Raw genomic sequence first — 14,299 nt, 5'->3', positions numbered from 1 at the left:
CTATGCAGCTGCTTCCCACTAGCTATCTGTTTTACATTTGGTGGTGTATATATGTCAGTGCTACTCTCTCACTTTGTCCCAGTTTACCCTTCCCCCTCCCGGTGTCCTCAAGTCCATTCTCTACATCTGCGTCTTTATTCCTGTCCTGCCCCTAGGTTCTTCATAACCTTTTTTTTTTTTTTTTTTTTTAGATTCCATATATATGTGTTAGCATACGGTATTTGTTTTTCTCTTTCTGACTTAACTTCACTCTGTATGACAGACTCTAGGTCCATCCACCTCACTACAAATAACTCAATTTCATTTCTTTTTATGGCTGAGTAATATTCCATTGTATACATGTGCCACATCTTCTTTATCCATTCATCTGTCGATGGACACTTAGGATGCTTCCATGTCCTGGCTATTGTAAATAGTGCTGCAGTGAACATTGTGGTACATGTCTCTTTTTGAATTATGGTTTTCTCAGGGTATATACCCAGTAGTGGGATTGCTGGGTCATATGGTAGTTCTATTTTTAGTTTTTTAAGGAACCTTCATACTGTTCTCCATAGCGGCTGTATCAGTTTACATTCCCACCAACAGTGCAAGAGGGTGCCCTTTTCCCGACACCCTCTCCAGCATTTATTGTTTGTAGATTTTTTGATGATGGCCATTCTGACTGGTGTGAGGTGATACCTCATTGTGGTTTTGTTTTGCATTTCTCTAATGATTAGTGATGTTGAGCAACCTTTCACGTGTTTGTTGGCAACCTGTATGTCTTCTTTGGAGAAATGTCTATTTAGGTCTTCTGCCCATTTTTGGATTCGGTTGTTTGTTTTTTTGATATTGAGCTGCATGAGCTGCTTGTAAATTTTGGGGATTAATCCTTTGTCAGTTGCTTGGTTTGCAAATATTTTCTCCCACTCTGAGGGTTGTCTTTTTGTCTTGTTTATGGTTTCCTTTGCTGTGCAAAAGCTTTTCAGTTTCATTAGGTCCCATTTGTTTATTTTTGTTTTTATTTCCATTTCTCTAGGAGGTGGGTCAAAAAGGATCTTGCTGTGATGTATGTCATAGAGTGTTCTGCCTGTGTTTTCCTCTAAGAGTTTTATAGTGTCTGGCCTTACATTTAGGTCTTTAATCCATTTTGAGTTTATTTTTGTGTATGGTATTAGGGAGTGTTCTAATTTCATTCTTTTACATGGAGCTGTCCAGTTTTCCTGGCACCACTTACTGAAGAGGCTGTCTTTTCTCCATTGTATATTCTTTCCTCCTTTATCATAGATAAGGTGACCATATGATGCACATTATTTTTTAAACCAGATGGAATTTTTGTTGGCTCTGACTTCCCGATTAGAAATGCAAGCAGCTCTCACTTTCTAAGGGCAGCAGAAAATCACAGTAGAGCTTCTCACTTTGGAAATAGATATAACCTTTGGGATTATAAACAGAGAATTATAAACAGAGTGTGCGTTTTCAAATTTTAAATCTTCATTGGGAGCATTAACCAAACTTATTTTATATCTGTATTAAAATCTTCTCAAAAAAGACTTAATAGTTCAGAATTTATGATTTAGATGTGATACGTTTTTTTGTTGTTTTTGTATCTATAACTCGAACTTTAGATTGAATAATTTCTCCACCCTTCTTTAGGTGGGGATGGGATAAGAGTGTATGCATGTGGATACAGTTACTCAGTAAATATCTGTTATGGATGCTTATGAGTAATGTATATGTAACAGTAGGTTTCAAATAATTTTTCTCATTGTTCTCATAGTTAAGCCATTCTTATCAGGCCATATGTTTTCATTTTTCTATTAGAAAGTCTCCCTTTATATATGTATAAATGTATACATATATGTTACACATACATATATTACATGTCCATATCAGACATAAATATAATTGAGTGTTTAGGGCTTCCCTAGTGGCGCAGTGGTTAAGAATCTGCCTGCCAATGCAGGGGAAATGGGTTCGAGTCCTGGTCCGGGAAGATCCCACATGCCGTGGAGCAACTAAGCCCGTGTGCCACAACTACTGAGCCTGTGCTCTAGAGCCCACGAGCTGCATCTACTGAACCCCACGTGCTCTAGAGCCCGTGCTCCGCAACAAGAGAAGCCACCGCAATGAGAAGCCCGTGCACCGCAACGAAGAGTAGTCCCTGCTCGCCGCAACTAGAGAAAGCCCGTGGGTAGCCACAAAGACCCAACACAGCCAAAAATAATAAATGAAAATAAATAAATTTATTAAAAAATATATATATATAATTGAGTGTTTAATTATGATATCTGTTGTGTACAGGAATAATATCAATACTTTGTTATCAACTTAGAATTTTTCCAATTACTTTAACATGCACTATTACCATCTCCTATAAAATGGGTAGATGAGAAACAGAAGCTCAGCTAACTCTCACCCCAAATCACACAGCTAATATATGCTGCAGTTTTCATGTACTCCCAAATATTTTGATTTTAAAGAAAAGACCAACTCCTTTTGTTCTATAATGCTGTCTTAGGGAATCAAATCAAGGCCTTCTCCATGTGTCAAAATAAATCTAGATGAGCCCATTCAACTTTGTAGTGGCTTTTCTTTCTTTTTTTAAAATATTACATAGATATATATCATAGAAATTTAGCATATATCTGAATATATATACATATATATGTTATTAGGTATAATTAGTGTATTAAAAAAACTTAGCTGTCAGCTTAATGAGTTTTAACAATTGTATACACCCATGAAATCACCACTCAAGAGTGAGATAAAGAACATTTCACCCCAGAAAATTAATTCATGCCTCTTTCCAGTCAATCATTCCTCCCCTCCCCCAGGCAGCCACTGTTCTGATTTCTGTCAACAGTTTTGTTTCTTCTTGGATTTCATATCAACAGACTCGCATGAAATGCATTCTTTTACGGTCTGCCTCTCTAGCTTAACAGTGTTTTCAAGAGTCATCCTTGTTATTGTGTGGGTATCAGTATTGGTTTTGTTTGTTTGTTTGTTTTTAATTTTACTGAGCATTATTCCATGGTATGAATTAACTACAATTTGCTTGTCCATTCTTCTATTGATGGACATTTGGGTTGTTTCCAGTTTTTATCTATTATAAATAAGGTTGTTATAAACATTCTTGTACAAGTATTTTTGTCAACATATGTTTTCATTTTTCTTGGGTGACTAAGAGTAGACTAGGGTAGATGTATGTTCAATTTAAAAGAAACTGTCCGTTGGTTCTTTGAAGTGGGTGGACCATTCTACAGTCTCATCAGCAGTGTACAAATATTCCAGTTACTCCACATCCTCAACAATGTTTGATATTTTTAGTCTTTTTGTTTTAGTCATTCTGCTTGGTGTGAAGTGATATCTTGCTGTGGTTTTAATTTGCATTTCCCTGATGCCTAAAGATATTGAGCATCCTTTCATGTGTTTATTGGCTTTTTACATCTTTTTCAGTGAAGTATCTGTTCCAGTCTTCTGCCTATTTTTATTAGGTTATTCATATTTTGTTATTGATTTGTAGGAGTTCTTTATAAATCATGGATACAGTCCTTTGTCAGGTGTATGTGTTATGAATATTTTTCCCAGGCTGTGACTTGCCTATTAATTATCTTAATAGTCTCTGTGTCGGTTTTATAAAAGAAAAAGATGATGTGGAGTTTCTTAGACACATTCATAAACCTAAGTGGGAAAAAATTTAATGTCTTTCTGAGTCAACAAAGCAGAAAGTTTAAAAGTCTAAAGGGACTGACCTACATGTATTTTCTAATCATCTCTCTGGTTTTTATGTTGTTAAACTTAGCCAGAGCACTTACCTGACTGATCGCATTACCTCTTTCAGGGAGTAGATACTTCTGAATGGATAAGTCATAAAACTCAAAATGTATTTATTGCTCACCAGAGGACTGATGTAACCCCATTATGCTGCAGGTGTTTTCATAGCCCTGTATGAACATACCTCCTGGAGAACAAATCCCTTCCCTTGGTATCTTGCTTTCAATCTGCGTAGCGCTCTCACCTTAGGTTAGTGCACAAGAACTCCGTGAGGTTGTTGGAATCTCTGTTGTCATATTAGAAAACCAAGGAATGGAAAGCTTATGACCTATCTAAGGTTACAAAGTTAACGACCATATAGGTCAACAGCCTTCCAAACCTGGAATCTTTCTACTCTTCTGTCTTTGGCCTATATGTGCACATGGGCACACACACACACCCATACCCATGCCCGTATAGGTGCAGCAAGAGGTCCACTTGTTAGTTGGTGCATTTACTAATCGTGGGAGCCACAGTTGGTAGCTAACCAGCTCCCTAAGCCATGTCTTCCTTGGCAAGCTGAGCTTGCACATCTCTGTAAAGAGCTGTTTGGAAATAGTTTCTCCAACTCCCATCCCCAGGAACCAGTGTGGTCTCAACTTTATGCTTGCATACTTACGTGAACACACATACATATGCACACACATTAAACGTCCATATATATTTATGTCATAGTTGCGTATCATCATGCTTTAACCTGAAATTTTATTTATCTTGGTGTCTGTTATTTCAGATCACTAGCTTTAATTGGTTAGATTTTTTTGATGTTCATATATGTGTATGTTGATAAGCCTTTTAAAAGTTTTGGATCCACAGATAACTAGTGCTAACTAGTTTTTAAAAATTCATTTAAAGTGTATGAATTACCAAGTTTACCATGGGGAAGAATGTGTGAAAGAGGACCTACTCTGTAAAAAGAGCCATTGTTTCTAAGGCCAGTTCTGTTTCTTATTTGTGGTGCTCGTGGGGGGGTTGTTTTTTGTTTTTGAACAGTTAATACATTCATATGATTCAGAATTCAAAAGATATAATAGCATATGCTTTGCAAATTCTTTCTCCTAGCTATTTATTTCTCCTTCCAGGGGAGCAACCAATGTTTTCATCTCTAAGCTATTCTGGTTTTGATAAACTTAGGTAAATTTTGATATATTTGTAATCAATGGGTACCTAATACTTTATGTTCTGTTTATGACACTTGGCATGATTTTATTACCTAATCTTATTGCCTGATTAAGAGCATATAATTATTTCTACTTAACTGTTTACTTATGGACATTTAAAATTTTTTTTCTGTTTAATTTTATTGCTTTTTAAAATAGCAAACATTAGCATATTTGTAAAAATACAGGTAATTTTTTTATTGAAAAGTTACTATATTTTTATTTCACAATTTAACATTTCTGAAATTCTGTATATTCAGTGATTATATTTAGTTTTTTCCCTGTGGAAAACTGTTATTAAATTCATGATATCACTTACAATCAGTAGCATCTTAATATAGAGGAGAAATGATATTTTCCTGGTGTGTTTGTTTCTCAGAGGGGAAAAAGTTAAGGATGTGATAACATCATAATCCTCGTTCTTTGTCACTACGTTCCTTACCAGAGTGATTGAATTAATTGCAGATCTTATTCCCCCTGCCCCCTGTTCCCAGTTTAATATGTATGAGAGTGGTTAACCTCAGTGTTTAAAAAAGGACAGTCTGTATTTGCCTTGTATGTTTTCCTTCAAGTGTTATAAAATATCCAAAGTTTTAGACAAATTAGATAGCAGTCTTTATTACTCAGTGTTTCTGTTACTGAATTCAGATTCAGCTGCTCGCCTCTTGAAAGCCAGTACTTGAGAGGCAAGTGTTGGTTGGAAAAGGAAAGGTTGCCTTAGGAGGCCAGCAGTCTGGGCAGAAGGCGGACTCCTGTCCAAAAACCAACTTCAAAGATTCTGCTCAACCATGAAAGTTTTTAAAGGGAGAATCATTTGGGGAGGGGGTCAGAGTCTTCCTCATCTTCCACTGTGTACCTTTCTTCTGATTGTTTGGTGGTGAGGTAACCAGGCAGTGTTCCAGGAATCCTGTGCTCAACCTGAAGTTACCATCCTCCACCTGGGTAGGGACCTTAGTTCCTGCAGAAGAACTCAAAGGTATTTTGTTACGTATATTCCTTGAGGAGGCACCAGGACCCTGCCCCATGGCTGCACTATTGTTTCTTGACTGCTCCTGCTTTGTTTCTGTGTTCCCTCCCTTCCCTGAAAAGCAACTGTTTGAATCTGCCCTTTGGAACTAAGGGAAGGTCAAGGAGGCTGAATGAAGCCTATTTCCTACAAACTAGAAACAGGGGACCCAGAAAGGATTTGTACCTAGGAGTGCCCCACGGGGTCTTGTTCCATTTCATCTGGAATAGTATTTGTCTACATATTCCTAGGTCTATCATAAAGTTCCTTTTTTTTTTTTAATGCCTATTAATTTCTAGTACCATTTTTATTTTATTTTATTTATTTTTATTTTTGGCTGTGTTGGGTCTTCGTTTCTGTGTGAGGGCTTTCTCTAGTTGTGGCAAGCGGGGGCCACTCTTCATCGCGGTGCACGGGCCTCTCACTATCGCAGCCTCTCTCGTTGTGGAGCACAGGCTCCAGATGCTCAGGCTCAGTAGTTGTGGCTCACAGGCCTAGTTGCTCCGCGGCATGTGGGATCTTCCCAGACCAGGGCTCGAACCCATGTCCCCTGCATTGGCAGGCAGATTCTCAACCGTTGCGCCACCAGGGAAGCCCCTATCATAAAGTTCTTAAAAATGATTATTAATTTTAAAAGCATATACAGACTATGAAATTGGTAGAAATTTTCTCCTTCAATCATAGTAGAGTACATGCATAGGTGTGAAATAAACTCACAGTGTGTGCCTTGATCATACTGTCATTGTTTCATTGTTTACACACTTATTTGTCATATTTCATATATATATATATGTTTAGTTTTGTGGTTGTTTCCAGTGCGTTGCTGGGACTTAGTAAATGTGCTGGGTAACAGATCTTCAAAGCATGCAATGGTTAATGTGTTTGTGTTTCCTTCTTTTAGTTGTACTGTTTTAATTGAAAGCCTATTACATGTACCCGTAGAAAGAAATTTGAAGAATTGTTAAAGAAATACAAACCTCAGTAAACTGGCAGTTATTTCCAAAAGAGTCTGTGAGAGAGGGAGGAGGAAGAGGGAGCTGTGGCTGGGGGGAGTGCTAGTTGGAGTATTCCTGCTCTGCAGGATGTTATAATTTACTAATGGTTAAAAACATGAAAGAACTTTGTATTTATTTAAACATAACATCCATGTTTAATGAGTCACGCCCAGGGGTTGACATCATCTGGTGGTGGCAAATTTGGGGGATTATAATAAAAATTGTTTCTTTTTTTAATTTAATCTGCTTTAGTTTAGAACATAAAGCGCATTTTCCCAAAGATAGCCTTTGCAACAATTATTTAAACAAGAGATTTCAGGGAAGTAGTAAACTTTTTCGATTGGTTTGGTCTTTAATGCTAGCTACCGGGAGCAATTACTTGGATTATCATTTTGACATAATTTTTCACCCAGCAATCCTTTTGAAAGTATTGTTTGCTTCGATTGAAACATTGAAATACTTCCTCCTGCCGACAGTGCCCTAGATTAAAAGAGAGAGAAGCACAGGCAAACCAACATGTAAAATTGGGTCAGTCGTCATTCAGGGGCCTGTGTGCCAGTGGTCTGGATTGTGTCGAGTTGGGAGTCGCAGGAAGTCCACAGAGAGACAGCAAATTGCTGCACCCTCTGTGCTTGATGGACAAAAAGAGGATTAGGGCCCTGAGGAATCCAAGACAGTAAGTGTCTCACAAAGAGGAAAGGAATCTTGTGTCAGTGTTGGCAGTTGTGGATGTTGATAGGAATAAGGGATGAGGATTGGAACAGGAGTATTTAGTTGGTTTATAGCCCCTGGCCAGTTAGGAGAATGGGCTGGGACTTGTTGCTCCCCCTTGGAAAAGGGGGTCTGGGAGGGCTGTGGGTTTTAGAAAAAATGAACGGGAATGTGGGTGAAGGTAGAGTACTGAAGTGGCATTGAATGTTGCTCGTGAGTATTTTTTTTTTTATAGCTTTTTGTTTTAATTTTTATAAATTTATTTTATTTATTTTTGGCTGCGTTGGGTTTTCATTGCCGCACATGGGCTTTCTCTGGTTGCGGTGAGCGCGGGCTGCTCTTTGTTGCGGTGCACAGGCTTCTCATTGCGGTGGCTTCTCTTGTTGTGGGGCACGGGCTCTAGGCGCGTGGGCTTCAGTAGTTGTGACACGCGGGCTCAGTAGTTGTGGCTCGCAAGCTCTAGAGCGCAGGCTCAGTAGTTGTGGCGCACGGGCTCAGTTGCTCCGCGGCATGTGGGATCCTCCCGGACCAGGGCTTGAACCCGTGTCCCCTGCATTGGCAGGCGGATTCCCAACCACTGCGCCACCAGGGAAGCCCCTGCTCGTGAGTTCTATGGGTGTTGTTTGTAGTCCACCCATACCTGTGGAGTTAGGATCACCAGTGAGGTACCCGTTTCCTGTTTCACATGTGACATGCTATTACAGTGAAGTTATGATTATATAATGTAATATGATTATACGAATGTGGTTCTGATTATATAATGTAAACAGCTACACTTGAGATGAAGATGTGCAAATGAGATTTTTTTCACTTCATGAATGGAGATGTATATATATTTATGTTTTTAAATTTTTATTTATTTTTATATATCCATATGTACACACATACACATAAACACTTTTTTTCTTTCTCACAGAAACCAAAAAAGGAGTTGGTAGCAGTTTTGTTAAACATTTCCCACCCCCCTCCCCGACTAGTTAACAGATTTCAGGTGCAAATACACTTTCATTAGCCAAATTCAAATATCTCTATCAGTCACCCACCGCTAGAGAGTGTGGAGTGTGGCTTTGATTTGCCCTCTCGTTCTCATGGTAACTAGATGTTCCATTTCCCAGCTCTGTCTTTGAACAGTGTTTCTGGTTTGGTCTTGAAATGATACTGCAATTGTCCTTCCAAATTATCTTCTTTTGTGTGGGTGTAGTTGTAGATCTGTCTCAGAGTTTTGTTCAGGATAGTACATTTTAGAATTTGAACCGGAGGAGACTTTTCCCCTTTGACTTAAGGCACCTCTGTGGGGCAGAAACACCTCTGTGTTGATTGCTCTGCAGTCCAGTGAAGCAGAAGCAGGTGGCTGAGCTAAGGAGAACGCTTGCTAAGAAGAGGAAAGAAACTGTTGTAGATCCGAGTTTTAGCTCCAGCTTGGTAAAAGATACCAATCAATCTTCTACCATCTCTTTCCCTTTCATTGGCTCTCGTGCTGCCACATCTGGCTTCACTTTTGTTTTCCAAATGAGTTTATTAGTTTTGCCATTTTGCATATGGCTGGGTTAACCCTGGAAAGACTGCTCTGGGAAACACTCCTGACATTTCAAATAGAAACAAAGCTTGAGACAGAGTTTCGGGCCATCCCTGTGAGCCCCTCCCGCATAGGCCAAAGCATCGGACTCTCATTCCCGCGTGAAGAGGGAAGCGTAAAGTGGTACAATGTGGAGGCGTCTCCGGATTTTTCTTGCCTGTACTTCTGGTGGGGCTGATTTGGAAATCTGCTCTATCTCTCCTTTCTTGCCTGCAGGCTGGTGGCTCTCAGGTCATCTTTACTAACCCTCTGGAGATAGTCAAGATTCGCCTGCAGGTAGCTGGAGAGATCACCACAGGACCCAGGGTCAGTGCCCTGAATGTGCTCCGGGACCTGGGACTCTTTGGTCTGTATAAGGTGGGTAGATTCCCTTGTTATCTCAGTAGAGAGGTTGTAATGTACTCAATAGAAATGTGAAAAAATGTGGAACCAGACTTCTGCCCCGCCAAATGGAAAAGCAATCTTGTCCAGCAGGGTAGTCCCTGGAGTAGAAAATCAAACAAAAAGGAAAAACCAGGACACTTCTATTAGAGGCAGTGGGATATACAAACACGCTCTCCTGTTGTCATCTTCAGGCCTTTATGAAGCTGCCAGCAGGGATGCCAGCCCTGCAGACCCGCTGGCTGCAGGCTCACAGCCTTTTATTTGACGGTGGGTTTGGGAAGTTTCTTTGGTGTTCTTTTTGGGCTGGTTTAGGACTTCAAAATAGTCTTACGTTTATTTTGAGTCTGAGTTATCTCTATTGTTATCTTCCCAGTAGGAACTTCTCTTTGTCTTAATAATTTGACCACAGTGAAACAGTAGTAGAGTTTGGTAGGATTCAGGTCTTTAAGAAGTTAAGTGGTGGGATCTGTCAATAATGAATTCCATTTAAAAACACAAAACAAAACAAAACCAGAGTGTACTGTGCTTTAGCAAAATGCCAGTCAACAGATTCCTTCCCCACAGGTGTACGTACTCCCATCATTATAGATCAGATGTAATGGAGCAGAAGCTATTATTTTTCTTAAACAAGGAAGAATATTTCTTTCTATTCTTTTGCCTGGTATAAAGGGGGCATACGTAAATTTAGCTTTTATAGACAACTGTGTTTCCACAGCATCTGATTTATTTATAGATCCATCACAGTAGAAGTGTGTAAATTGGCTTCTGTAGCTACAAATTGGAAATTAGAAATTCTCTAGATTAGAATCACACAGCTACAAGGCTCTTAGGAGACCAGGAAACCAATGATGCCTGTCCTGAGAGAGTTTTGTACATACTCCTTCCCCTCCACCCCCAATTTCCAGCCTTTTTGGAATTCCCTTTGAGAGCTGATTTTACTAAAGTTGTTTCTCTCTGTATCATCTTTCAGAGAGTCCCAGGAATTTTTTTTGTAATGTTTGAGTTTGTCTTTTAAAAACAGAGCCATCGGGGACACAAGTACCAAAGACGGAGTTTTTGCCCGGCTAGCTAAAGCCTGGGGAGTAGAATAGTGGGGTTGAGGAAGGTGTTCATTGCAACCCCAGTCACTGAGGCAAGCTGTCCCTGGCTGGATTTCTACTCCCAGGGAAATTTCCTGCTCAAATATTTTGTCTGGGTTTCCCCCGTCCTCTGCTATTTAAGGACGTGGGGAATGAGGAGGGAGGATTGGTGGTTTCTTTTTCCCCTTCCCTAAACTAGTCACTTTCCTTTTCCACTGCTCCTGTCCATAGCTTCTTACCTGATACTTCAGGGACTCAAAGCTGAGGTGGGTTGAATTGGTAATTTGTTAGTTTTTGGGGCTGCCTTTGCTGGTTGCTTTGAAATCAGGCTATTAATATTGGGTTTCTAAGTCTGTTCCCACCCACACCCCCTCCCCCTGGCACTCACCAAAGCCAAACAGAACAAGCAGCCTAGAGATTTGAGCACTGAATTTTTATTAACCTTAAAATCTGAATCTATACTGGAAACGCCAGAAAATTCTTAGTTGTCAGAATACCATCATTACCCAGTTAACTAACTCTAGGACTCCTGGGTCCACCAGTGCGTCTCAAACTTTGAGCCATGTCTCTATTTCCCTGTGCCCGGCTGGTTCTCCCGTTTCCCTTCCACATCAGTCCCAATGCTGTTTGAGCGACATCTCAGGCTTGTCACCCTGGATCCCTCGTGGGCATTCACACCTTGTTTACACAACTGTTTTGCACTGTTTCCTCACTGTGTGACAGGGTGCCAAAGCGTGCTTCCTCCGAGACATTCCCTTCTCTGCAATCTATTTTCCTGTTTATGCTCACTGCAAACTACTTCTGGCTGATGAAAACGGACATGTGGGAGGTATATATCTCCTTGCAGCTGGAGCCATGGCAGGTAACTACAATTTTTTTTTTAAACCAGAAGAGGCCCCTGCCTCCCCCTACATTCTCTTTAAGTACAGAATCTGTATGTGCTTTCCCCCTTTATTTCTGGAAAGGTTATTGTTTGTATCTGACTTAGTTTAAATATGATCGCTTTTTCTCCTTTGCGAGGTGTGCTGTAATTCTGATGAGAGTTAATTACATTTGCATAATGTGGATAAACAGCTTAATGCAGCTTAGCAACTCAGAGCCAAATTAGCTCTGCCCATCTCAATTGGGCTTTCATCAGTAACATGTTTCTTAGCCTCCTCTGCCCCTGAAACCTTGGGTGCAGCCAAGCTAAGCGTTAAGATGGAAAAATTCTTCATCAAATCAGTTGCTTTGTTGTACCTCATCCTGACGCACAGGTCTAAGCATGCTCTCACTTCCTAATTCTGTATATTGGAATCAACACGATTTGGCTCAAAATTGAGTTTGCTTCAGGAAGCTGTTCCTGTTCCTTCTGCCATCGTCCTCATCAGACCAAAGTGAGCCGTACGTCCCCAGCACACCACCCTGCACTCCGTTGGCATCTCTTCTCTGTCCCTTAACACTTTTTGTCTTTTATTAATGGTTGTTTGCATAAGTTTTACCCTCTGTACTGGACTGGAAGCTCCTTGAGGGCAGGGGTTTCATTCTGTTCATCCTTGCCTTCCCTGCGTGGCCAACATAGTAATAATAGGAACTCAGTAAATGTTAACGGAACGAATGAAAATCTTCATCTGGTCTAAGATACCAGATTAAGCACAGAAGAGATTCCATCTGAAAGAGGAGCCTAACAAGTGCAGGAAGGTACTAAGATGCTTCCTCCTGATCTCATGCTCCAGCCTTCCTCTTGAGCTGTGAGGGAGCTGACTCGGGATAGAAGGGGAGGACCAGGCGTCCTTTATTGCACCAGCCCTCAGATGTGACAGAAGAAGGAAAGGGCGCATGTTTGCTCCCCGTTACAGCTGGTCAGGGAGAGAAACGGGCAAGGTGAATGAACACAAACCCAGGGCTGTCCCCAGATGCTTAGGGTGGCTCTTACCGCTTGGCTCCTGGCACTGCTGTGTGGCTCACTGGGTACCTTCTCCTCTGGTTTGCTGGCTAAGCACAGCAGGATAGCCCGAGCACTCCCTGGAGTGTGGTGTGTGGCAGGAGCCCTTGCTTCCAGGGGTGTCGGGTGGGCATGTTACTCTTCTCATCCACGATGATAGGGAATGACTTGTGATGATCAAGAAACTCTCCCAGGGAGCCTTGAGCCCTTATTTGGGGCAGTCACTTGCAGTTATAATTTGAAAGCCAGTAAAGCTGCCTGCTCAGTCTTGGCACCGAGTGTTCATCCAGTTCCTTTTGGGTGTTCACCAAAGCCTCCCCATTTTAAGTGAGGGCCAGCAAATCTTCCCCCCAGTCTTTTCTCTCTGCTGTCCAGGCAGCAGCAAAGAACAGTCTAATCATGGACAGGCGTTTTGCCAGTGGTTGATGGAACCAAGTAAACATTTTCATGGAGCTGTCAGCACCAGCTTCTTGCCCACAGACATTCGATGTCAGTTTTCAGAATGAGAGATGAATTGTTCTAATTTTTACCTGTAAAGCTTTGCTGCCAGGCACTGAGAGCATTCAGAATTCAAAACATTCCAAAGGCGGCAGTTTACCTAGTTCTGTCTGAACAATGTAGAGGGCTCTGGGGGGGGGGGATGTTTGCATCGTCTCTAACAGAAACCCTGCCCCCCAGAGTCGCCGGCTCCATCTGCCTAGTGACCATTCGGTGATATTGAGGCCAAATTGAATTTCTTCCCCCTGAGGAAGATTATGTTGCTCCTTTGTTCCCTGTTTTGTTTTATAAGTGAAAGGTGTGGTTGTGAAATCCATCTCGTGTGTCCTGCTGCTGATGAATCTTAACATGGCCCCGGGGAGCTGGGGCACAGGGGACGGATGACAAGGCCTTTTGATGATCAGTTCCCTTACGTTCCTTAACTGCTTGCCTGGCCTCCTCTGCTTCAGTTGTAATGACTTCTGTCATGTAAGCATGTCTGAAAGGGGCACAGTCAACTCTCAAGTTAGCCCCTCAAACGGGTGAGTGGATATATGAGTGTTGATATTCACCTTGCACAGTAAGGTGACAGGAATCAGCAAAAGACACTACATCTTGGTATCAGATATATTTAGCAGCTCATTAAATTGGCATTATCCTCATTTTTTCTATTATACATGAAAATACTGTATCTTATTTAAGAAAAGAAAGGAGGTAAAATAATTGAAACCTAAAGGAGAACACTTGGGGATTGTCCTAGTAATATTGCTGCATTTTTTCCTCTCACAGTTCTTCAGGATCATGCAATATAGAGTGATTTTCCTAATTCAGAAAGAAAAAAAAAGAGCTTTGCCCTGACCCCATTGAAGCAGCTAATAGGCTTATAGATCCTTTTTCCATTAGCGCCCAGGTATCTATTTAAGAAGCTTCCAGTTAAAGCTGCTAATTGTATTGTTAGTTTTAGCAGTATGTCTATCCTTTGTTAAGGTACTTTGGATGAATTAAATGTGCCTTTCTCCTGAAAGGTGTGCCTGCTGCTTCTCTGGTGACCCCTGCTGATGTCATCAAGACAAGACTGCAGGTGGCCGCCCGTGCTGGCCAAACGACCTACAGTGGTGTCATCGACTGTTTCAGGAAGATACTCCGGGAAGAAGGGCCCTCTGCATTTTGGAAAGGGACCGCAGGTAGGGGCTGG

General features: G+C 41.1%; 1 protein-coding gene across 3 annotated transcripts in view; it reads left to right on the top strand.

The window, feature by feature from the left end:
- The window catches only part of SLC25A12 (solute carrier family 25 member 12), a 182,709-nt gene that overhangs the window by 166,263 nt on the left and 2,147 nt on the right, over positions 1 to 14,299 (top strand). For all 3 annotated transcript variants that reach the window (XM_082465390.1, XM_082465388.1, XM_082465389.1), the window contains 3 exons: positions 9,457 to 9,597; positions 11,427 to 11,565; positions 14,130 to 14,288. In XM_082465390.1, the coding sequence (XP_082321516.1) occupies positions 9,457 to 9,597; positions 11,427 to 11,565; positions 14,130 to 14,288 (439 nt within the window). The remainder of the gene's footprint in view (positions 1 to 9,456; positions 9,598 to 11,426; positions 11,566 to 14,129; positions 14,289 to 14,299) is intronic.

The sequence above is a fragment of the Balaenoptera physalus genome (assembly GCF_965194825.1).
Source record: "Balaenoptera physalus genome assembly, chromosome: 6".
Classification (NCBI taxonomy): Eukaryota; Metazoa; Chordata; class Mammalia; order Artiodactyla; family Balaenopteridae; genus Balaenoptera; species Balaenoptera physalus.
The sequence above is the reverse complement of the archived record's forward strand: the minus strand, read 5'-3'. Positions and strand labels throughout refer to the sequence as shown.